The sequence below is a fragment of the Bos indicus genome, chromosome 5 (assembly GCF_029378745.1).
Source record: "Bos indicus isolate NIAB-ARS_2022 breed Sahiwal x Tharparkar chromosome 5, NIAB-ARS_B.indTharparkar_mat_pri_1.0, whole genome shotgun sequence".
In the NCBI taxonomy this organism is placed as follows: Eukaryota; Metazoa; Chordata; class Mammalia; order Artiodactyla; family Bovidae; genus Bos; species Bos indicus.
This window is the reverse complement of record NC_091764.1, coordinates 57,166,481-57,190,838: the sequence shown is the minus strand read 5'-3', so window position 1 is coordinate 57,190,838 and position 24,358 is coordinate 57,166,481. Positions and strand designations below refer to the sequence as shown.

The window sequence follows — 24,358 nt, the reverse complement described above, 5'->3', positions numbered from 1 at the left end:
TCCGGGGAGTAAGAAGGTGCTCGGGTGGGCAGACAGCGGTGGAAACAGTATTGAGTTTTCCTTTGGTTACATATTGAAGGCAAAGGTGAGCTGGACTTACAGTCAAAACGGATAGGGGTGAGGAAGGAAGAGGGGCCATGGCTGGGGTTGGAGAGGGAGGCAGGCCCTCCTCAGCCCCTCCACCCCAAGGAACACATGTCGAAGTGGGGTGGCAGTCCCTCCGTCTCATCTCTCCCACCCCCCACAGCACCAAACGAAAGGAGAAGCCCCCTCCCCCAGGGGCTGCTCCCCACCCCAACCTGGGCTGTACATTCAGTGGTTTTCAGCAGTCCTATGGCTCAGGGGGCCACGGGGCGGGGGAGGTGGCCCATCAGTCTCGGCTGGACAGTGGCAGTGACCCGGGTCTGTTGGTCCATCCAGGGACCCACAGTTTGTGCCATTTGTTTTTCTGAAGGATAGTACACAACCCTACCAAAGCCACCGCCCAATCAGAAACATCTCCCCAAAAATCAGAAACTAAAAACTGGCTCTTTCCATTTCGCCCTCTGATTCACACATCTGTTTCCCTGTCTCCTACGTAGCCCTCGCTCTGTCCCCTTTGCTGGGACCTGGGGCGGCTCCCAGGGTCCTCACTTAAAATAGGCCTTTTCTCAAAAGTGCTTATTACTTGAAGCAAGTGCTTTAGAGCTGCGGTGGGGAGAGGGGGACAGGGAGAGGGAGGGCGAAGGGAAGGAGAAGATTCCTCCCCGCCCTACCTCCTTAAGATTGGGGGGGGCATTCTGCCTGGTTGATTTCTCCGCACCCGTTTATGTCAAAGAGGTTTAAAACAAAAATCAAAAACTTAACATTAAAATAAATATGCAGTGGCCATGAGAATGGTCAAAATGCTTCAAAAGACACTAGGGGCTGGGGAGCCTGGGGTGGGGTGTGGGATTTCCTTTGGCATAAGGGAGGAGGCTGCCCGGCCTCCCGGCCTCCTCACAGCCACACGAGGAGGACAGAGGACGCCCCATGGCCTGCCCCAGCACTGCTGATGGTGTGCCAAAGGCACTGCAGGGACCAGGCAGTCACCAGAAATCTCATCTAGCAAAACCAAGGGGCTCCTGACAAACACTCGCGTCTTCCTGTCGTCACCAGACACTGATGAAGGAGAACACGACTGCAATCCCGAGAGTCTTCTCCAGAGGACCCATCTCCCTGCGCCCCCTGCCCCCCCCCGCCACCTAATTCCCAGCACCAAAATGAGGGGGTGGGGGTGGAACAGGAAGGAGGAGAGAGAAGTGAAGTCAGGGGCAAGCTCTGCAGAACCAGCAGGACGGGGGCAGGGTGGGGGCTGCAGCCCTTAAGAGAGGTCACGTTGATTGTCGTCTAGGGGAGGACAGGGTGCGCAGGGAGGTGGGCAAGAGGGGCATTGCAAGGCCCTTTGGCTTAGAAAATAAAGATTAAAACTAAAAGCTGCACACTCTTTCTCACCAATAATGGTCATTTGGAAGCTTTGAAATGGTTTAGGAACTGAGGGTTGGGGGAAGCAAGACACAGAGAGGAGGGGTGGGAGGGAAAGGGAGCCAGACAAAAAGAGTAAGGACTGGGATGAACACCCCAGGCTTCGGGAAACCAGCATGAGGTATGGTGAAGGGTGTCTGCGAGGGAGCGGGGAGTCCCTGGGATGTCCCTACTCTCCCCTCAGCCCACCCCAGCAAGGGTGGCCAGACCTGTGGGGGACACAACTGAAAAGGGTGTAAGATTATGAATAAAGCAAGCACGGGTGGGGGAAGGAGACGGAGGGGACTCCCCCACCCCACCCCGGGGGGAGGCCCTGTACTGTGTAAACGAAGCCTGTCCAGTCCTCCAGGGACAATACTGATGGCAGCCAGACTGGGCGAGGATGCACTGGGGTTGGGGGGAGGGCAGGACCTCTATTCAAGTTCTGTGTCTTGGCCCCTGGCTGAGGTATTGAGTTTAAGGAAGGGAACGCTGGGCTAAGGAAGCGGGTCCCACTGTCCAGGAGGCTGAGCTAGGAGATGGATGGACAGGGCGTCTGAAGGGACCAGGGCCAAATTCAATGCTACATTTAGAGAGAAAACTGCCCCCTCCTCACTCCAGCCCAGTTTGGCTTATAGGGTGCAACATCAGGAAATCTCAGCGCAGCCCTTAGCTTGATCCCTTCTCTCCCAGCTGCTGGGAAGGCAGGAACCAAGCCCCAGTAGACGCAGACCTTCCTCCTCTCACTGGAGGAGACGCCTGGGCCCCCGAGCAGCCACGGTCCCTAGTCTGCCCTGCCCCTCCATCTTTGGCTTCAGATCAGGAGTGACTGGGGGCAGTGGGTACTCTTGGACATCACAGAAGGCGGCAGCAGGTGGGGTGGGGTCAGGGCAGAGAGCAACTGTGGGACTGGGGGACACAGGAGGAAGAACAGTCTCTCCCTCCACACACATGCAAACACATGCCTGAAACACAGAGGACAGACTAGGGCTGTGGTTTTGAAATGGACAGGAAATTAATTTGTTTCTTCCCCTAAAGGATAAAATGCTTACTTAAAAATTCATGACAAGCCTCAAAGTCAAGGGAGGGGAGAGCCAGAGAGGGAATGGCCACAGGCTCCACCCTCCCAAAAGAAGTTAAAAGAAAGAAGCGGGGTGGGGGGTGGGTGTTAAAGTGCGTGGTTAGGAGGCCAGGCCAGGAGGGGGCGGAAGGAGGGGAGGGGCAGGCTATGGGGGCAATGCCAGCCCTTGATTTGCATACGAGGAGCCGGGAGAGTGCAGGATTGGGGCCCAGGTACAGTAGTTGCTGCTTCAAGTGTTTTGCATTTGAACTTTAGGGGTGATGGGATACAGAAGTAGGGGAAAAGCTCCAGGCCCCAGTGCTAAATACCCTCCCCCCTCGTCCGCTAGCTGCCCCTGAAGGGGGAGGGGGACACCCCCAGAGTGCTCACACAGTACCAGAAATTAAGGCTTCTCACTGCTGCGGGGATGGAGGGGCCGGCCGAGCAGGGAGGCAGTGATGGGTATGGAAGAGGAGGCGGAGATCTGCCTGGCAGGGGCAGGGGGAAGGGAACTGGGGCGAGTCAGAAGGAAGAGTAAGGGGCAGCTGGCAGCAGAAGGGGAACTGAGAGAGCGGACAGAAGAGAGGGCGCCAGGCAGCAAGCAATCATTTTGGGACACTTGGCAGAAGGGGTTGCCCTGGGGGTACCAAGGGCCTGGGGTGCTCCCTGTTGGTCCCAGACCCCTGCCAGGCCAGGATGGTGTGGCAAAGGGGTGAGCAGCTGCTCCCCAGTGCTTTTTCCCCACTCCACCCCCCCCAACCCAGTCGTGTTCTCCTTTAAAGTGCCCTAAATGTATAGACTTTTTCTAAATAAATAGAATAAGATATCAAGCCACCGGCAGGGGGAGGGACACTGGAGGGGGCTACTCGGAGTAGCAGCCATCTAACCCAATGGCGCCATGCCGCTCCTGGCTGTAGGGACAGGAGGCCCCATGGGGCAGGGCACCGCAGCCACCCACCGTCTTGGCTGCCGCGATGCCGCAGTTCTTGAGCAGGCTGAAGCTGAAAGGACTGACAGCGTCCTTGGGTGGGAAAGGCTTCATGGTGGAAAGGATCAAGGCCAGACAGTCTGCCACATCTTTGTTGGGGGCGCAGGCCAATGCTGGGGTGTGACCTGCGGGGCAAAGGGGAAAACTGAGCCCAGAGTCCTGTATTCCCGGGCCCCCTCCACCCGCCCCGGGCCCTGAGTGCTCTTCTCTGTAGAGGGGAGTTGAGGCAGGCAAGCACCCCATAGGGTCACAATCGGGGGCTATAAGGGCCCCGGGAGGCTGACAGGCAGGCTGTCCAAGTGAGGGGCAAAGAGCAGAGCCTGGGGGACAGGAGGCTGAGGTGTGCGGGAGGTCGTCCTGAGGACCCTGCAGGCTCCACCTAGTTCCGTCAGACTCCCCTCAGAGACTCTAGCGTATCGGTGTTGGGTCCCTGCTCTGAAGAGTTCCCTTGGGAAAAAAATCCAGTTTATTAACCAGCCAGGTTAAGAAGTCACCTCCTGAAGAACGTCCCTGACCCCAGACCCCACCCACCTTCTTCATCCACAGCCAGCACGGTGGCCCCACGACTCAGCAGGGCCTGCACCACAGAGGCTAGGCCATTCCGGGCAGCAATGTGTAGTGGCCTTGGAAGAAAGGAAGAAAAGGGGAGTGTGAAGTCAAGGGGGTGGCAAGCTGCCCTTCCACCCTCAGCCAGAGCAGCCACACTGCCGGGCGAATACTGTGAGTTCCAGACAGCTGGAGCCCCTGGAATGGGCAGCAGCCTCCTTTCCACCTCCCCAGCCCCCACCCCTCAGCCAAGAGCCCCCTACCCCAGGCACTCACATCTGCAGCGCGCTGTTTGTAGCATTGATAAGGCCAAGGTCTTGGGTTTCCGCCAGGATCATGAGGGCACACTTCTCATGGCCCTGAGGGAGGGGGGCAGAGAGTGAGGGCTGGAGAAATGGAAGCCTGACCACAGGAGCTGAGGAGGGTGGCAGGGGTACACAAAGCTGTCCCACCAGGCAGACAGGACAATCCTGACTTCCCCTGAGCCCTCTCACCAGACCCAGGTCTTTCATCAGGCCCTGCCCCATACAGAGACCCCCACCAGCACCACAGACGGTACCTTGCTACAGGCCAAGTGGAGGGCAGTGTTCTTGTTCTCATCTAGCACAGTAAGGTCTGCCTTCCCTCGATACAGCAGAAATTCTACAAGGGAAGGGAGGCAGAGAGGGGTGATGCTCCCTTCCAGAGCTGGGCTAGTCTGGCTCTCCTTGCTCTTGTCTGCACATGTTTTGCATCCCCTCTGCAGAGAGTGAAACATCCAAAGACAAGCCTCCTGCCTCCTAACCCCCACCGGCAGGGTTGACTCATCTCATGAAAACCCAGGGGGAGTACCTCCCATCCACATGGGGCCCCTACACACCCACAGCTGCAGTCTGCCCGTTCTCAGCTGCTGTCATGAGCGCGGTGCGGCCAGTGTGGTCCGTGGCGTTCACCTCGGCTTGGTGCTGCAGCAGCATCCGGAGCCCAGAGACGTTGTCCGCGAAGGCAGCGGCGTGAAGAGGGGTCCTGTGGGGAGGAGTCAGGGCAGAGTGAACCGGGAGACCCTTTCTCCTGAGCAGAGAGGAAGCCAGGGGCAGCGGAGGCGTCTCCCAAGGCTCCTGCCACTCACCGTCCTTTGGCATCTCGGCTGTTCACAATCTTGGCACCCAGAGCTCCCAGCAGCATCTCTGTGGTGCTGTCCTGGTTATTAATACTGGAGGAAGAGGAAGGGTCAGCAGGAGGGGCATGGGGAAACAGACGGTCTGTCCTATGCCCACATCACAGACCCTTGGGTGGAGCTGGGGCTGAGGAAGGGACTTACACTGCACAGTGCAAAGGAGTGAAGGGGTTTCCTTCCAGATATGAAAACGGGCTGTGTTCAAGTAACAACTCCAGACAATCTTCGTGTCCTGAGGACGAGGAGGGAAGAGTGGTGATGGAGAGAAATAACACCACGACCCCTTTCATTGGTCTGTCCCATCTCTTGACACCCCATTCTACTTCCAGATCCAGAGCAACCCACGAGTCCTTGTCTGCCTCCCTCCACCCCCATCTCAGCTGTCCCCACAAAGGCCCCAGAGCCACACCAGTGTAGGAGGCCCAGTGCATGGGCGAGTATCCGCTGTAATCCACCCCGGTATCCAGGGGGTCTGTAGACAGGGCGGCCTGCAGCAGGGTCCGCAGCACTGCGGTGTGGCCACAGGCTGAGGCCAGGTGAATGGGCGTGCGGCCCTTGAAGTCTCGGCACAGCACAAATGCATCGTGGTCCAGCAGGGCAGCCAGGCAGTCCTCACAGCCGGTCACTGCCTGTGGGTGACGCGGGGGTGTCAGTCCTGAGGCTGGCCCAGGAGTAAGAATCACTTCCCGGGCTCCAATCCTTGTCTTTGCAACCATGATTCTAAGTATTGTTTAGTTGCTAAGTCATGTCCCACTCTCTGTGACCCCATGGACTGCAGCATGCCAGGCTTCCCTGTCCTTCACTATCTCACTATCTTCAAACTCAGGTCCATTGGGTTAGTGACACCATCCAATCATCTCATCCTCTGTTGCCCCCTTCTCCTCCTGCCCTCAATCTTTCCCAGCATCAGGGTCTTTTCTAATAATTCTAAGTATTAAGGATCGGCATCTCCTTCCCTGACTCTATGCCATCAGACAAGCAGGATAGTGAGAGTTAACACTGGCCCTCTGCAGTGGGAGACTAAGGAGTCAAACAACCCCATGGGATGAGGAGGAGACAGCTTTAGGGCAGGTGATGGTGGAGAAGGATCGGGCAAGTGGCATCATTATCAAACAGGAGAGGGCCAGCTGGGGACCCTGGGCAGAGTCTGGGCGGTGAGCAGGTGACTACACAGGATCACAGAGCAGGGTAATCAGGAAGATGAACTGTGGGCATCAGATCTTCATCCTGGAACAAGCATGCTAAGGCCCACTAAGACTCCGGCCCACCTACTAGACAATCTGATATCCTACTGTGTGCTCCTGTGTCTGAGCCCTTCTGTGAGCAACCCCACCCTGAAGCCCACTCACCCCGCGGTGGAGGGCGGTGCGGCCCCGGAGGTCAGCAGCGTCAGCCGTGGATCCTTTCTCTAGCAGCAGATGTACGCAGTCCACGTGGCCATTCATGATGGCCAGCATCAGCGGGGTTCTACCGAGGGGGCAGGGAAAGGGTGAGGGCCTGGCAGGGCTGGGAACCCTGCACCCCACCCCCAGCCCACACTCACTGTCCATAGGCATCCATGACATCCGTGATGTCAGCGCGTTCCCCACTGTCGATCAGCAAGTGCAGGGAATCAGTGTGGCCAGAGGCAGCTAGGTGAAGAGGGGGCCTTCAGTGTCAGGCATGGTCGGGGAAGAAGACCAGGTGGAGGGTGGAGGTCATGGGAGGACACGGGGTAGGGAGAAGTCTTGGGGGAGAGTCAGCACTTGAGGTTTGCATCCTCCTTGCCCTACCCTATCTCAACCCCAGTCCCTTCAGGGTTCTGGAGGGAGCTGGGGACCAGTCCCAGAGGAGGCCTGGGGTGGCAAGGGGAGGAAGCAGCCCACAGGGCACCCTTACCAGCAGCATGCAGGGGTGTCCACTTGCGTTTGCGCTCCTTGATGAGGGCAGAGGCGCCGTGGGTCGTTAGCACCTCCACACACTCAGTAGAGCCTCGCTCAGTGGCCAGGAAGAGCGCGGTCCGGCCCTTGTGGTCCCTCACGTCCAGGTTCACCAGCGTCTCAGCCAGTGTCTTCAGGGCTTCACAGTGACCGTTGTAGGCCTGGAGGGGTGTGGGAAATCCATGGATAAAGCTCCAGACATGGCCCCACTCTGCTCTTGGGGCCCACGGGGAGACTCTGGGCAGCAGGCCTCCCCGTGAGCTCCTTGGGCCCCTCTCAGACCACTGCCTGCTTGCCACATCCCCACGAGAAGGCAGAAGCAAGGACGGATTCACACGTGCTGGTACCTGTGAGCCGGCCTGGGGCGGGTGGGGACAGGGAAGGCAAGAGGAAAAGACCTGGGACTCACAGCTAAGTGCAAAGGGCTGACTGGAATGGTGCTCTCTACATCCTCCAGGCAGTTAAAGGACATTTCTAAGAGCTGCAATGGACAGAACAGGAGGTGCTGAGGTTCTGGTATTCCCAAGACATCACCCTTGACTCCACCCACAGCAATCCCCGAAGTCCCTGGATCTAGAGACCACACTGGATTCAACCACCCCTTGGCCTGAGAATCCAGACACAGAAGCAGACTGCGTGCTGGGCCCTGCCCTGCTCCCATTCCCCACACCAGGTCCCACACGTACCAGTTCGAGGTTCTGTCTATTGCCATAGGCGGCTGCATAGTGCACAGCTGTGTAGCCCTGCCTGTCCCGCAGGGAGGGGTCTGCACCGTTATCCAGTAAGAATTCCAAACAGCTGTGGGACAGGAGCAGATGGTGAGGAAGGGACAGGCCTAGCCAGGGAGGGTACAGTTTGGGAGGAGCAGAGGATAGGGCAAAGGAGCCCCTCCAGGCTGAGGTGGCCCACGCTCACCCCTCACTCTTAGGAGGCTAACTCCGGCCCGTTTGACCCAGACCCACCACCTCCAGGTCTGCCCTGAACCACTCTAGCTCCTCGACCCTTTGAATGTGCTCCTAGAGACCCTGGAGCACAACCACAGTTACCAATCTGCTGATTGAAACACTCTTCCCCACCTCCAGGCACACTGACCCTGCCTTCTCCTCCTAGCCCATTGGGAAAAGGCCTGCTTGTCTCACACTCACTCCCAGCACCCTCTTCTGTGCGAGGCCCTCCCCAGCCTTCCCAACAGGTGCCTCCTTCCCTGGCACCACTCTCACAGATCAGTAGCAACTCTACTAGTAGTAATAGTAATACTGCATTTAACATTTACAACGTGTCCAACACCGTTTTGTGTAGTAAGTGTGTGGTAAATCACTTAATCCTCACAATGATCCTTTGAGGTAGATACTGTTCTTATCCCAACTGTGTCTGAGGAAACTGAGGCCCAGAGATTAAGTTACTTGCCAGAAGTCACACAGTTACAAGTTAGGCCTCCCAGATTTTAAATATCTTTTTGTTGTTGTTGTTAGATAAATAAACCCTTTAAAACAGTCATAAAGAAAAATTACAAGGATAATAGAGTTCCCATATATTAGTCACCCAATTTCCTCTATTATTAACATCTTACACTAGAAGGTGTAATCTTGGGGTATTACCCCAAGAATAAGAATCTCGGGGTAATTCATCTTTTATCCTTACCACCTACAACAGTACTTGGTGTACCTATTAAGTAAATACTCATTTAATGCTTGAGGAATAAATGAATTTGTGTTTAGCTTTTCTGATCCTCTCAAGAAGACCATCCATTTCTTGAAGGAAGTATCTCTCCCACTTCTGCCTGTACCCATGGTGCTTGGTCCAGGATTAAACTCAGGGTGTAAGGCAGCAGAAGACAGTGGTGGAGAATAACAGGATGGGAATCTGCCCTGCTGGGGAGGTGCAGCCCAGGGGTCTTCTCTGCTACTCACAAGAAGGCCTCCTTTCTGCGGGACTCCTTCAGGGGCTCATCCTCTTCAGCATCATGGCTGGAAGGTGAGTGGGGCTCTGCCCTGGTAGAGGAGAGTGAGGAAGTCTGGTAGAGTGCTCGGGGAGGAGAGTGGGGCTGAGAAGAACCAAGAGGGCGCCTCACCTCCTGTAGGTGTCGGAGGCGGCAGCATAGTGGAGGGGAGAGCAGCCTTTACAGTCAGCCTCGTTGACGCCGGCCCCGGCAGTCACCAGCGTGACGGCGCACTGGTAGCTGCCGTTGGCGGCTGCATAGTGCAGTGGGGTCCTGGGGAGAAGCAGAGGAGGGTGGAGAAAAGAATCAGGGGCAGGTCCAAATGCAACCAGAGGTGCAGCCATAAGCTGCTTTGTAATGTTCTCCTCCCTCAGTCTCCAACTCCCCACCCTGCCTCCATCACTTCCTCCATCACTTGTCTCTGATTGGGCACCCTCTCTGTATATATACACTCCTGCACAATAACACACCTTCCAAATTTGTCTCTCCTCCTCAAGTCAGCTCCACTGCTCAACAGCAAGTTAAGACATTCAACATTCCTGAAAGGAAGGAGGGTACGGGTTAATGAGAGAAAGCGCTTCAAGGAGAAGCCACAGGCTTCTCCCCAGGGAGAGGCTGAAGGGGGACAGAACTGGACAGCCCTTTCTGCTGCCACTGTTCTCACCGCGAGAGGTGGGGAGCTCTGGGCAGGAGAGAAGGAAGGGTCCAGACTGCTGCCCAGACTCCTTCACTAGGCCTGGGGGAGAAAGAGGGGGATGAGAACTCACCCTCCGGAAGCAGCAGCATGAAGACAGGTACGGCCAAGGTTGTCAGGTGTGTTGATGTCGAACCCAGCTGAAAGCACGTGCTCGTTGCTGAGTGAGGATACGATGCTGTACAGCTGACCTGAGGGGCCAGAACAGCCGCAGGTCCCACCTGAGGGCATGGGCCAGAGCAGGACATGGCCCCTGCTCTCCTGCCCTCCTTCCCACACCCAAACCAGTCAGCTCATACCTGAGGAAAGAAGCTTACGACAACAGTCAGAGAATCCAAAGAGAACAGCTAAGTGCAGGGGAAACATGTCGTGGATGCCGCGCCTGCGAGAAGGGGAGGGACTCAGTCCTCAGTGGGGACCAGCTGCAGCCCCACCACCAGCCTGGGGTCTGAGGCAGCCTAGAAGTGGGGCCGGGGGTCTCTGCACTCACCGGGCGGTATCCGCGCCGTTGGTCATGAGGGTGCTAATGAGCAGCTCGTGTCCGTAGCGAGCGGCCACATGCAGTGGCGTGTTCCCAAATTTGTCGGCGCAATCAATCTCGCTGCCTGAAAGGGGGCAGCGCATGCACACACTGAACTAACCCTTAGGCTTCAGGCCACTCCCACTAATTAGTGAGCCACCATCTGAGGGGGGCTGGGCAGGTGGAGCAGGGCCATTTCCACAAGCGCCTTGCTCCAGAGTGCCAGATGCCTGTCCTGACTGAAGATGGGGTGGGAGGTAAAAGGAAGAAGAGGGGTCTCTAGAGATGAGTTCTCTGAGGAAGGAGAAGAAGAGGTCACAAAGCCTCCCAAGTCCATACCATTCTGGATGAGGATCTGGGAGCGGGTGAAACGGCCGTGAATGGCAGCCATGTGCAGAGGACTCTTCCCTTCTTTGCTCTGTGGAAACACAGCATTTTTTCCCCTAGTGCGAAGCATGGAGCATGCCCTAGTCCCCTTTCGAAAGGACACATCTTTGAAGATAGGCCGACCATAGGGACATCTTCTCAACCCACTTTCTCCTGGGAAGGTCTGGTCAATTCAGGACACAAGCAGATGACTCCCCAGAGAATTATCCAGAGGGGCAGATACAGTCAGCACCCCGAGCCAGGGTCCTCTCCCCCTAGTCCCCGACTCTTCCCTTCAGGCACCTGGTAGTTGACGTCCGCCCCGTTATTGACCAGCAGCTCCAAACACAGCGCGCCATTGGTGGAGACTGCAGCCACGTGCAGCGGCGTGAAGCCCTTGTCGTTCGGCTGGTTGACATTGGCTCCTGCATTCACCAGCTCGATAGCCACAGCATCCTGGCCCAGGTAGCAGGCGATGTGCAAAGCTGTGTTTCCAAAAGCGTTGGGCTCATCAATCTGGATTTCCAGGGGTGAGGGTCAGGGGATAAGGGAGGTATCAGTTTAAACAAAGTGGAAGCCGGCACAGAGCCTAAAGAGTCCCAGAAATCCAACAATGGCCTCAGACTCCTAAGGTTCCCAACCCAGAGACTGAAGGCACTTCTGCTTAAGACAAGCATTATTCAGATCCTCTCACCACATCCCCCCAACTCCCCAAACCACAACAGGAACCCCAGCACCCTCCCATCTCCCGAAGAGATTCTGAACTCCAGCTCCCTGGCCTCACCCCGAATCCCCGCCATGCTCTGCACCCTGACCTCAGCCCCCATCCGGAGCAGGTACTTCACCACTTCAATCTGGCCACTGGCAGCAGCTGTATGGAGCAGCCCATAGCCCTTGCGGTCCTTGCAGCCGAGGTCTGCGCCCCGTGCCACCAGCAGTTTCAGGACCTCCAAATGCCCTGGGAAGGGAGTGCATGCTCTCAAGGACATGGAGGGTGAGTACCTCCAAAGGCTGCAACCCTACATCCCTGCCCGAGGAACCCCAAATCCTGCTCATCCCGATTCTCCTCTCACCTAGAAAAGCTGCCCAGTGCAGAGGCTGCCGCTCCTTTTTGTCACAAACATTCAAGCTGGCTCCCTTATTGAGGAGCAGGTTCACCGTCTGTAGCAGGACAGCAAAGACACCTATTCAGAGCCAGCTTCCTGTCTTCAGTGTACCTAAGAGCACCTGAAAAGGCTGAGGCAGCCCAATGTTTCTGTTCTTGGGCAGAACAGAGAACTAGGGGGAATGGAGAAAGCAGACACTAAGGAGAACCCAGATAGAAGTGGAAATCTGAGGTAAACTCAAGAGAGTCTCTTCAGGTGATCTGGTGGTTTTTGAATTCATTCGAAGTCTTCTAAATGTGCTGAAGGACATGGACTCTCCCTTCAGAAAAAGGCACGCAGGCAAACATTTTCCATGCAGCTTCAGAGGTTTTATCACCCTCTTGAGGTCCAAGTCAAGAATTCCCCTCTAACCCAACCATTCATTTGATGCTTGAGCCCAAGTATTTATATAATCATCTGGGCTGCTGTTCCCCAGGCCTAATGGCCTGGAAGCAGGGGAAGGGGAGCGGGAAGGGAAGGAAAAAGGCAGGAAGCTGGGCATGGCCTGCAGTGGTCCTCACCTCCAGATGCCCGCTATGCACTGCATGGTGCAGGGCACTGCGCCCGCTCCTGTCAGCCACGTTGAGGCTACTCAGTAGGGGTGCCAGAGCCTCAGCACACTTGGTGGCCCGGTTGGCAGCAGCCACGTGCAATGGTGTCTGCCACAGCTTGTCCCGGGCATTCACATCTGCTGAATGTGCCAGCAGCAGTCCCAGCACCTTCTGTGGAGGGGTGGAGGATAAAAGAGAAGACAGAGGGGGAGCAGGAGGTAAACCAATAGGAGATGGAGGGGAGAACTGGTCAGCACAGAACACATGTTCCCCTCTCCCCACTACCCCAGCACAGAGTTACTCTCATTTTTCCAACACAGTGAGCTTTTCAATACCCACTTTCCATCTTCTGGATTTTCTTCGAGCTTAAAATCTTCCCTAACTTGCTGAGGAAAACACAGAACTCTTCCTCAAGTCAACTGGTATCGCTTCCCAACCCATACCCTGAAAATCTTCACCCACACATACAGCCACTACCGAGCAGATCCCCACACAGAGGCTCCTGACCTCCCACCACTTTTAGGAAAGATAAATGCTCCCACTACATTAATGCCCTGAATACCCCCTTCTATCCTTCCATAGACATCAAAATCATCTCCATTACCTAGGTAAGCAGATACTGGCTCCTCTAGGAGAGGAGCTAAAATGCCCCTCCTGTTCACCACCCACCCCATTCCCATTCCCTAGTAGCTGGAGCCAGGGGGAGTGACTGCCAAGCCAAGAGGAAGGTCATCTTTTCCCGCTCTTCAGGGTTGAGGGGCCCAACTGATGAGGTATGTTTGATCCTTGCACTGTCAACTTCCAGGCTACCTAAGGGCTAGGGATGTCACAAACCACTCCCTCCCAACCCCCGCCCCTCAAGCACAAGGAAAGAAATCTTAGTGCCCAGAGGGGGGTCAGACTCCAAGGTGGCCCCCCTGGGAGGGATGAGTCACTCAGGCCTGGCAGCAGGGCCCCCTGCAGTCTGCCAGCCCAGTGTTAAGCTCTCCCCTGACGTCACATCAGCTGGCAACACTCAGCCCCCACCCCGCCTTACCAGCCAGTTCCAGGGGTAGGAGGGAGGGGCCAAGGTCTGGTCTCCTCCCAACCTGGGGGTAGACTATAACCTGTGGGGCAGCGGACTAAGGCTCTCCAACCCTTGTCATCCTCCTTTAACCAACTCATCCCCTTCGGAAGGGAGAAAGGAGCGGGGAGGCCAGTACCTCATTTCGGGAGGCAGCAGCACGATGAAGAGGGGTCAGCCACAGTGTGTCCTTAGCGTTGACATTAGCACCTGTGGGACGCAATACATTCTTTTGGTGGGAGTTGGAGAGCAGGTGGGGAAGAAAAGCCAGAATCAGGCCAGGAAATCTAGATGGAGACAGAACCTCGCCTGGACCCAGCTGGACCATCCTTGGATACAACAAATAGGCTCCTCCCTCGGTCCCTCCCTGGGCACCACACCTTCCAGCTCCCCACTTTCACCTGACATCAGTAGCAACTGGAGGATGGGGACATCGCCTACGTAGGCAGCAGCATGCAGTGGGGTTCGCCTCTCTTGGTCCTGGTAAGGCAGAGAAGAGGAGCGGCTATGGGGGTGAACTACCCAGGACCCCAAGTCTTAATGCTCCAGGCCTTTCCCCACAACCTCTTCGCACAGGTTCTGTGGCCTCTTAAACCCCAATCCTAGGTCAAAGCCAGGACCTAGGAGGGTGGAGTCAGGGGGTCGGGGCCACCGGCAGCGAAGCAACCTCCTTCTTCCAGGAGGGGTGGGGGCGCTGCAGACACGGATGGTTCAGAAGAGAACACCGTTTCTGGGCATCCTCAGCCCTACTGGTCTGTGCTCCAAGCCTGCCCTGCTCTTCATCCCCAATGTACAGCAGTCGCCCATCCCAGGGTGGAAAGAGCTGCGGCCTCCCCCGAGCCGAACAGACACGGAGCCGCCCCACGCGTGGGGAGGGGTCCTGAACGCCAGGGCCCAGATTACCGGTTCGCCATCCTCCCTGATCTCAACTCACCAGCACATTGATGTTCTCCTTCTGCGAGAGGAGAGAACGCACTTCCTCCACATCTCGGCTAAAGATGGCCTGGACCAGGGGCGGCTGCAGGGAGAACCGGCGTTCAGGGAGCGGGCCGGAGCGGAACCGGGGAGGGGGGCGGGGGACACCGGGTTTGAGATGGGGGGGGGGGGGCGACGCCGGAGGGGCTTCGCTCTGGGGTCCTGGCTGCAGGGGGCTTCCACGGTGTCTCCGCCGGTCGCCAGGCCCCCAAGGACACCGGCTCGGTTGAGGGGAGCGTGGCGTGGGGCGGGGCGGGAGCCCCGGGCTCGGGCCCAGCCTAGGCCGCACATCCCCGGGCTCGCGTGGCGGCGGTGTCGGGCCCTGGAAGGAGGAAGCGAGCGAGGGCAGGAGGGCTGACCTGGTCCGTGATGCTGAGGATCCCCATGGCCCGGCCCGGGCTCCGTCCGCATCGAGCTCCCGGCGGCGGCGGCGGCGGCTCCACCGGGGACACGGGGCGGCCCAGGCGGCGGCTGCGGCGGCGGCTGCGGGGAGAGCGCAGCCCCGCCTACCGGGGGGAGGGCGAGCGGGAGCCCGCAGCGCTCCCTGGCGGCCGTCGGGGGCCCGGCCTCAGGGCGCTTGCCGCGCAGGCTGCCCCAGGCCGCGGCGCCCTCCGCCCTTCTCCAGCGGTCCCAGCGCCCTGGGCACCCCCCATCTCGCGCCCTGGTTCCCCAGCTCCTCAGGCCGGCCGCGCCGGGCTCTTAGCTCCACTCTGAAGCCCACGGGGGATGCTCCACAAAATCCTAGCGGCAATTCGAGCCTCGGCCCTCCTGCGTTGCCTTCCAAACTGAGGACCAAATGGCGGGCCAGATCTCACTCAGCCCACAATGCCTCCTCTGAGCGAACGCCTCCAGTCCGCGATCACACAACTCAACATTCCCCACTGACTTGGGGAAGCAGGGCGTGGAGATCTGGGGGTTATATATGGCAATAGTCCCAGAGGCAGGGAAGGCGCGTATCTCCGCTGGCGGTGACAAGAGTTGGGTAGAAAGGAAAGAGCAAAAGTGCCCAAACTGCAGAGGAGGGGGAAAAAAAAACAACCCTCAATTTAGCTGCAGAAAAACCCCCCAGAGAGGATAAGATAGCTAGCTGGCAACTGAAGGACTCCAAGCCCAACAGAAGGGGGCTTTTCCATTGCCTACTCTATTGCTAGGTTAAGGTGGTAGGGTGGCTACATTTTAAAAGACTCATCAGTTTCTCCCCAAAAAAAAGGGTCGAGGTACTTCTCCACTGGAGAGACCAGGCTAATCAGGCAAGATCTAGATGGAGGTTGACTTACCAAAAAGGCAAAAAGAGAGAAGAAAAGTAGATATTGAAGAATTTATATACAATTTATAAAACATGATTCAGTGTCCTGTGCAGAGCTCAGCAACTCAATATATGCAATCTGAGGAACACACTTAGAAAAAAGAAGCATAGCACGTTGCCCACCCTGTCAAGACAGAGGCATAAAAGCCCTCCTTTGCCTTCCGACAATCTATGACCCTCATCATTTTCATTATCTTGATCCCTTGAAAAATACACAAGTGCCAGTGGTTTTTCTTGGAGAGAAAAACTGGGGAACAGGGAATAAGGAGTGAGAGAGAAATTTACCTATCAGTATATACCTTTAATTTAAAAAAATTTTTACCATTTTGAAAACAAAATTCAGTTTTACTGAAAACTTACCTCTTCCAGGAAGTCTTCCCTGGTTAACAGTTTCTTTTAGTTTTGACAGGTCTCCTTAACACTTCTATACTTAGTTTACACTGTCACAATCAGGTTGTTGTTTCAGGCGGGGTTTTTTTTTTCCACTTGTAAAAATTGAGATATAGTTGATGCACAATATTATATGTTGCAGATGTACAACACAGTGATTCACATTTTTAAGGTTATACTTCATTTATAGTTATTATAAAATACTGGCTATATTCTCTATATTGCAGTCACAATCAAGTTTAAATTGCACATCTTTATTGTTTTATTTCACCTTACATCTTTGACATACAGGAATCCAGTGTTTCAGAAGGGATTTTAAGCTCCTTCTTAGCCAGAGTCTTCCAACATTGGACTGTATATTGGTTTTCTTTTCTATGAAAAAAGGATGTTCAAGGAGAGAAGTAATAGGAACAGACACTTAATGCTTGATGATGATGAAGATGAGGCTGAAGAAGTAGAAACTGAAGGTAGCTTGGAATCTGATGGATAGGGGTGTTGGGACATGTTGATTTATCTATTAGCTTTGACAGACCTTCCAGGAAGGGCTAAGCTATGGCCCAGAGGATGGGGAGGAGGGGACTACATGGCCTCCATTGCCCAAAATAGCTTTTGGTAACCTGAGGAATTGGAGTCAGAGGTTGAACTGGGGTCACGTGCCTGGTTCTGGCTCCTGAGTGGAAGTGAACAAGGGAGTTTACGCCAGCCAGGTCCTCTGGGCAGCTGGAAGGAGGAGGAAGGGCTAGAAGAGTTATTTTTAATATTATTCAGAGCACAGAAAGAGGATTTCCCAATAGGGAAAAAAGGATATGATGTAGGTAACACAGTTACTTCCAGGGCTCAAGGAGATGCAAGGCGTGGGGATAAGGAGGCCGGAAGTGGTCCTAAAGTCCTCTTACACAAACTGTCCTTCTGGAGTACACTGATGCTACTACTGCTGCTAAGTCGCTTCAGTAGTGTCTGACTCTGTGCGACCCCATAGACGGCAGCCCACCAGGCTCCGCTGTCCCTGGGATTCTCCGGGCAAAGAACACTGGAGTGGGTTGCCATTTCCTTATCCAATGAATGAAAGTGAAGTTGCTCAGTCCTGTCCGACTCTTAGCCTGCAGACTGCAGCCTACCAAGCTCCTCCATCCATGGGATTTTCCAGGCAAGAGTACTGGAGTGGGGTACCATTGCCTTCTCCCTCTGGAGTACACTACTGTATTCATATTTGGATAACTAAGCAGATGCCTGCCTGTCTTTAAGCCTCGATTTTCATTCTAACAAACGTTTGCTGAGGCTTCACCATTGAATTCAGCCCTGTACTAACTGGTTTGGAGGTAGAAACTTAGAAGTAATGGTTTCAGGATTTCCCTGGTGGGCAGTGGTTGGGACTCCATGCTTTTACTACCAAGGGCGAGAACTAAGATCCCACAAGCCTTGAGGTGCTGCCAAAAAACAGAAAAATATATGTAATAGTAGGGTTTTTTTTTTTTTAAGTAACAGTGTCTATTTTTGTGTTTATAAGTTAGAAAAACATATACATGAACATGAAACAATTAGAGAATATAGAATTCAATCTACTTTATGTGGCATTATGTGTTCACAATAATGTTGAGAGATGGATTCAGTCAAGAGGGTCTTCCTGGAGGAAGTGTGTTTTGTCAGTACTTGAAGGAAGTTATTGATGTAGAATGACAGGGAAATGGAAGGAAACTGGTTGTTTCAAGTACAAGGGATGAACTAGGAAGAGTTTAAATGGCAATAATTACCTAATCTAATTAGTAGGGGGGACAGCAAGCAAATTGGCTTGGCAGGCCTGTTATACCTCCTTGGGGATTCTGTAGCAGTTAACTCCGTTAAGGCATAGTGTTAATGAGGTCACAGTTTACTTATGTATCCCAGTTAATTTGTCTTTTATCTGACCAGATCCTTACCCGCCACTCTACACAGCTGTCTCACATGTGTAAGCCCTTAGTCAGAGGGGGTGGACAAGAGAGTTGGGTTGGAAAGAGTAAGTAAATTTGTTCCTCAAGATCACATACCCTTTTGAGAATGGCTCCCCATGACCATCTTCAAACTGGAAGAACATATTGTGTCTTGTTGGCAGGGAGGGTTCTGAGGGGGAAAGAAGAAATGTTAAAAAAGAAAAAGAAATGAGATCATTCCACAATTGGGACTTCATGTGTATATAATACAAAGTACGGATTGAAATGCCTTCCTTGAAAAATGGCAAATGTAAGCCACAGTTCAAGGGAGGACCCCACTTCATGAAATCCAGACAAAATGGCCCAAACTTTAAAAAATCAATCCATATCCACCGAAATCTCCCAAATAAATGCCAATCTCAAACCGTGGGGAAAGTTGGAAGGTTTGTATCTGTTTTCAGGGCCTTGTTTCTGGACAAGCTGTCTCTCTTCCCTTCCAGTTACAGCAAGTCCCCTACATAAAAATGAGTTCCGTTTTGAGAGCATGTTTGTAAGTCCAACTTGTTTGTAAATCCAACAAAGTTAGTCTAGGTACTCAACTAACACAACCAGCTATATAGTACTGTATGGAAACAGGTTTATAATACTTTTCACACAAATAAAACAAAAAACAAACAAAAAATAAAAGATTTTTAATCTTACAGTAAAATATCTTGAAAAGTAAAGTAGTACAATACAACAGCTGGCATACCAGGGCTGGCATCATCGAGTGAACAAGCAAGAAGAGTTACTGACTGGAGGAGGCAGAGGAGGTGAGAGATGGTAGAGCTGAATGGTCATCAGCAACTGGAGATGAGGGCAAGCTGCAATTTCACTCCTGCCTGACATTGGTGGTACAAGTTCTGGTTCCTTGCTGAAGTCAATTCTATCTACCTTCGGGAAAAAATGATCCAGTGATGACCAGGTAGTAGCTCGTTTTTTTTTTTTTTTCTCATCATACATGACTCAGTAGCACTGGACTGCATTCTGAATGGCTGCTGCAACCTTCGTGTACCATTCTACATTCAGGTCCTGCACCTCAAAACTAACAGTGCCTCCTCAGATAAAGAAAATCCCCTTGCTGCTTCCTGCATTGTGAATCTCTGGTTCTTCAGTTACTCCTTCCCCTTGTCACTCCATTCTCTCAATTATTTTCACTTTTGTTTCCATCGCAATCCCTTGGTGCTTCTTAGCAGTACCAGCTACATCACCACCACTTTCGCAGTTGGTTATGGACATCCTGGGCTTGAAATAAAGATACTCTACTGTTGTCCTCTTTGCAGTACTGTCGAGTACACAAAAGCACAACCACTTATAGAGGATGCATGCACATGACCGCGTACACCAGACACACGAACTACCTGATGTTATTGGAAGTGTGCACGCACATCTGCATCTTTGAAAGTTCACAACCTGAAGGTTTGTATGTAGTGGACTCACTGCAGATCCTAAGGGCAACACCATCATTAATCATTTCATTCTTCCACCCTCAACCCCAGGACCGTATGGTGTGTGCTCAGTCGCTCAGTCATGTCCGACTCTTTGTGACCCCATGTATTGTAGCCCACCAGGCTCCTCTGTCCATGGAATTTTCCAAGCAAGAATACTGGAGTGGGTTGCCATTTTCCTCCTCCAGGCGATCTGCCCAGCCCAGGGATCAAACCCATGTCTCTTCCGTCTCCTGCAATGGCAGGTGGATTCTTTACCACTGCACCATCTGGGAAGCACCAACAACACCACACTACTCAGATAAAGATTTCCTGAATGTGGAGAACATGACTAAAGATTTATGCTCTCAAGACTAAAGCAGAGAGGGGGGTTGCACTGTAATAGTGTAAACATCTTTTTTTTTTTTTAGTGTAAACATCTTTAAGTGCAATAGCAGATACCACTGTTCTTAAAGTGTCCTTCCTTTACTCCACTGTGGGAGAATTGCAAGGGCTCTTGTACCCACCTAGATCTAGTCTCTAATTGTTGATTTCTCTCTCTTTTTCATCTGTTCTCCCCACTTTTATCGACACTTTTTCTACCCTTGTAGTATGACTGAAAGCAGTGTAGTGACATTTCCTGGCCCATGAGGTCTCACTTCTATCAAATGCACACTTTTCCAGGCAAAGATGGTTCTCTATCTACCATAAAAATAAGTCTGGTTCTTCTCACTTCCACTGCTTTCTATAATTATTAAGAGAAAATGATGCAAAGTCTTAGCCCAGATCTTGGAACATTAATTTTCTGTCTCAAAGCACTGCACTATGCGCTATGCTGGCTCTAAAGATGAATGGAACTTCTAACTATAAACAAGGCAAAATATAGTACAGGCTCTAAGAGACGTGCAGAAGACCGAGGGTATCTGCTGTTGATACGGCCACTAAGCCACCTCTGTGCTTATGTATCAGGCCCGTGATCAGACCCCGCAAGTAGTTTGCCTGTTGACCTCGCCCCACCGGGCCATGTCTGCAGCTTCTCAAATACCCACTCCAGCGCCCTCGCCCTTTCTCGCCAGAGGTGTGAAACTACATCTCCCGACAGGCCGCGTGGTCCCCTTCCTTTCCCCCCTCTCCCGGTCCCGAGCCATGGCAACGGCGTGACGTGAGGGTACTGGGAGCTGCGGGAGCGGCTTCAGTTCTAAGCTATCCAGCCGCCCGGGCGGGAGCTGGGCGAGAACAGCCATCGCCCCGCGCCGCCCCTGCCCTCGCCGGCCCTGAATCCGCCCGACTGCTAACCCTCCGCTCTCCCTCTGGAGTGAGGAGGGCGCGGCCGCTATCAGAGCAGAGAGGGCAAGGGAGGGTCGCGCGCATGGCCTCAGCGGGCGCGCGGCGACTCCCTGCCGGGACGCGCGCCGCGGCCCGGGGCTGCTGCGGCCTCTCCTTGCGCCCGGCTCCGCCCCCGGGCCCTCCGCGACCGCTGGGACCAATGAGGTGAGAGGGAGGTGCGGGCGTCCGCGCTGGAGCTGAGGGGGTCACCCAGGACCCCGAAGTTCCGGGGTGGAGAGTTGCAACTCTGGCTGCAAGCGCGGTGGGAGGGCGGCGGTGGTCATACCCTGGGGTATAATGTGTTGCTTTGGGGAAATGCTTTTGCAAATTATTGGCGAGGCAGTCCCCGAGGTGAGTGCCCAACCACATCTTGCCGGTCGCGGGTGCCTTGGCATCCGCCGGCTTGCGAGGCCCCGGGGGCTGTGAGGCATCCCGAGAGTCCTTGCTTTCAGCAGTAGCGTAGCCTCCAGTCAAAGGCAACTGGAGCTTCGCACGCACCCCTCTTTTTCCCATCTCCTCCCTCGGCACTGTCCTCAGCCGCCCTCGACCTTTCGCACTCGTGACTGCCTGGCCGGGGAGCCTGGCGGGCTGCAGCAGGTGCTAGGGGAAAAGCTGGTTTGGACGACCTTCCTTCTGGGATGCGCCCCTCTTCTTCTGCACCTGAGAATGATTGAGGACCACAAGGAAAGAATCTTGACACTGTCTCTCCTTTCCTTTTGGCCTTAGATTTCCGATCTCCTGCAGCTTCTTCTTGCCCCGGGCTCCCCAGGTCTTGGCGAATGAGTCTGGCTTACCTCCCAGCCGTTCCTTCATGGGCTTTGCTGCCCCCTTCACCAACAAGCGAAAGGCTTACTCTGAGCGTCGGATCATGGGGTGAGCATGCTCTCCTGTCCAGTATCCCTCCACATTCCTTTTCCCGACAAACAAAACACCATGTCCAGGGTAGAATGTAAGAGTAGCCATAGTGGGCAAGATTCATCCCTGGCCATCCCACTGTCCCCAGTGGTATTACTGATCCTTTACCCTCCTTTGGCAGCCTCCCAACCTCAGTCCCCCTCTTCTTGGTTGCTGTGCAGGTACATTGTGAAACGTGACTAGAGTTGGACAATAACATAAGACAATAGGGTATTATTTCTTTACTGACCTGACTTTAGGTATTCTGAGCAAATATGAGTTAACACTTATTGAACACTTAACTACTGCTAGCAGTTAGGCTGTTTAGGTGTTTTATCACAGATTTTCCCATTTGATCCTCTAAACAAACTTATGAATCAGTTACTACTATTATGATTTGCAGAGAAGATAAATGGAGACAATAATTTTCCTAGGGCCGCTTTGTCAAAAAGTTACAGAGCTAGGATCTGCGTCCCTGTGTGAATCACCAGTCATCCCAGTTCTCCAGACATGACCCTTTTAAGGATCAAAATAGATAGTAAATGCAAAAACACTCTCTAAATGGCAAGACTTGAGATGCATTAACATCATGGAAATCTGGACATTTGCTTTTGCAAAATCATTCATGGGGGCTTATTTGGGATCTCTAGTTCCTGAAGGTACATGATTGGTGGGCAAAGGTATGAGGGGAGGGTGCCTACGGCAAGGAGGAACCTGAGCCAACTGGCAGCTTCTTGGCCTCTGTGACTCCTTCCCCTAGGTACTCAATGCAGGAGATGTACGAGGTGGTAGCCAATGTCCAGGAGTATCGTGAGTTTGTGCCCTGGTGTAAGAAGTCTTTGGTGGTATCCAGCCGCAAAGGTCACTTGAAGGCCCAGTTGGAGGTTGGCTTTCCACCTGTTGTGGAACGTTACACTTCTGCTGTTTCCATGGTCAAACCTCATATGGTCAAGGTGAGGCCTGGTTGGGAGTGATTGATCAGGATCTTTTTTTCTGTGTTCTGTGGCATTTTTACATTTAAGGGCTATTTTGGCTTTCCTTATGATTTTTCTATCTCCATGTGTCAGATATTTCCAATATTTGAAGGGAAGGAAAATGGCTTTCAATTCCTTCGTACAGCTTCCTACATCTGATGTAGGTCTCATTCCATTGTAATATTCTTTAACTACCTGTCTTGTTCTAGGCTGTTTGCACTGATGGCAAGCTCTTCAACCACTTAGAGACCATTTGGCGATTCAGCCCTGGAATTCCTGCCTATCCTCGAACTTGCACTGTGGACTTTTCGGTGAGTCAGGAGGCTACATAGGGCTACAACTGGGTTGTAGGGGCTGAGCCGAGGTACTATGACAGTTACTTCCCAAGTCAATTACACTCTCCACAGGGGTCAGCTTGTATCACACTTGTACTTTGTACTCAGTCCTAGGGCTTTTGAGGAGATCTAAGGAATAGGAGTTGGGGGGAGGAAAAGGCACTGAATAGTAAGTACCCTTGCATTTGGTCAGGGACTATCCAACATGGTTTTGAAGAGTTTCTGACTGTCTCTTACCATTCCCAGATTTCCTTTGAATTTCGCTCTCTGCTGCACTCCCAGCTGGCCACCATCTTTTTTGATGAGGTTGTCAAAAAGAATGTCGCTGCCTTCGAGCGCCGGGCAGCAACCAAGTTTGGTCCAGAAACAGCCGTCCCCCGTGAACTGATGTTTCATGAGGTGCACCAGGCTTGAGGCAAAGGATTATTCCCTAGCCTCGCTTCTCCCCCCACTCCTCACCCAATTTTCTTATTTATTTGGCTCCTGTTCCAATCTGAGAGAAGAGTCCATGTTCGTATTACTGTTCTCCCTCTGAAATCCCCCAAAATTGGGCTCTGAGCTGGCTAGAAATGCTGGGGGAAAGAAAAGGCAAGGAGGCATGGAAAGGAGATATGCTCAGGAAAGGGTCAGGGTTATCCTGAGAGCACCATATGCCTGAAGCCTGCCACCTTCTCACACTGAATTATAGTCGGGGCTGTGCGGTCATCTCTGAGCTCTTGTCAAGGTGCCTTAGTGTCTGACCAGGGGAAGAAAGCTTTTCTTAGGACTGAAGAAATTGAACTCTTTGTTCTGACACAGAGCTACTGGGTGGTCAATAACCTTGCCTACCTGAAATGCCTCAGGAGATGCCTGAGATCTGGCCCCAGCTTGAAATCCCTATGACCTTACTTCCATGCTGCCTGGCTAGTGGAGAGCAAGGGACTTTCTCAGCCATCAGTGCCACAGGGGCAAGGAGCAAAAGAGCACTGAACAGTTGTACTCCTGGGCTGTCTTCTACTTGGCCTGAGTTTTTATAAAATTTCAATAAATTAATTGTGACAGTGTGAATCTGGCTTTTTCATATTGCTTCTTGGGGGAATAATGTAGATATAGCAGAGCAGAAGAAAGTTATGGCTTCCTTTCCTAGGGGAGCAAAGGTGCAAGAAGGGCTCTTGGACATAGCGTCCCTGCTAACTATAGTAGCACATTCTACAAGCCAGGACCTAGTACCCACTCCCTTGCCTATTTATAGACTTTTTCAGAAGGTCAGTTGCAGCAGGAGTCTCAGGACAGAGTAATCTGGTCTCAGACCTCCCATATAATTGATGCCCTCCAGACCACCTCTTATTCTGGGGGATCTGTAAGGGAGGCAGCAAA

General features: G+C 53.4%; 2 protein-coding genes across 6 annotated transcripts in view; one reads left to right on the top strand and one right to left on the bottom strand.

Moving 5' to 3' along the window:
* Positions 1-25: 25 nt before the first annotated feature.
* On the bottom strand, positions 26-14,920 carry ANKRD52 (ankyrin repeat domain 52). Of its 3 annotated transcripts, none has more exons than XM_019961039.2 (28): positions 14,764-14,920; positions 14,364-14,447; positions 13,831-13,909; positions 13,569-13,639; positions 12,337-12,537; positions 11,744-11,831; positions 11,486-11,628; positions 10,974-11,186; positions 10,644-10,722; positions 10,275-10,389; positions 10,084-10,166; positions 9,858-9,975; positions 9,561-9,629; positions 9,223-9,363; positions 9,062-9,142; positions 7,838-7,949; positions 7,561-7,632; positions 7,111-7,312; positions 6,776-6,863; positions 6,582-6,699; positions 5,642-5,861; positions 5,377-5,464; positions 5,185-5,268; positions 4,936-5,081; positions 4,636-4,718; positions 4,353-4,435; positions 4,062-4,153; positions 26-3,655 (listed from the first exon to the last, which is right to left on the bottom strand). In XM_019961039.2, exons 1-28 carry the CDS (start codon positions 14,788-14,790, stop codon positions 3,405-3,407), a joined length of 3,231 nt encoding a protein of 1,076 aa, XP_019816598.1. In that variant the 5' UTR covers positions 14,791-14,920; the 3' UTR covers positions 26-3,404. The 3 variants fall into 3 exon arrangements, with proteins under 3 accessions (XP_019816598.1, XP_070645608.1, XP_070645609.1); XM_070789508.1 differs by lacking the exon at positions 26-3,655 and adding an exon at positions 3,665-3,977; XM_070789507.1 differs by lacking the exon at positions 7,561-7,632.
* A 5,725-nt stretch (positions 14,921-20,645) lies between these two features.
* Positions 20,646-24,358, top strand: part of COQ10A (coenzyme Q10A) — a 48,654-nt gene continuing 44,941 nt past the window's right edge. For 2 of the 3 annotated variants that reach the window (XR_011566633.1, XR_011566634.1), the window contains exons 1-4: positions 20,646-20,964; positions 21,526-21,672; positions 22,454-22,646; positions 22,877-22,978. Coding sequence is in view for 1 of the 3 variants with exons in the window: in XM_019961033.2 (XP_019816592.2) it covers positions 20,843-20,964; positions 21,526-21,672; positions 22,454-22,646; positions 22,877-22,978; positions 23,249-23,416 (732 nt within the window). In the remaining 2 variants the exon portion in view is untranslated. Of the gene's footprint in view, positions 20,965-21,525; positions 21,673-22,453; positions 22,647-22,876; positions 22,979-23,248; positions 24,050-24,358 lie in introns of those variants that run through there. The other variant, XM_019961033.2, reaches the window with a different exon arrangement.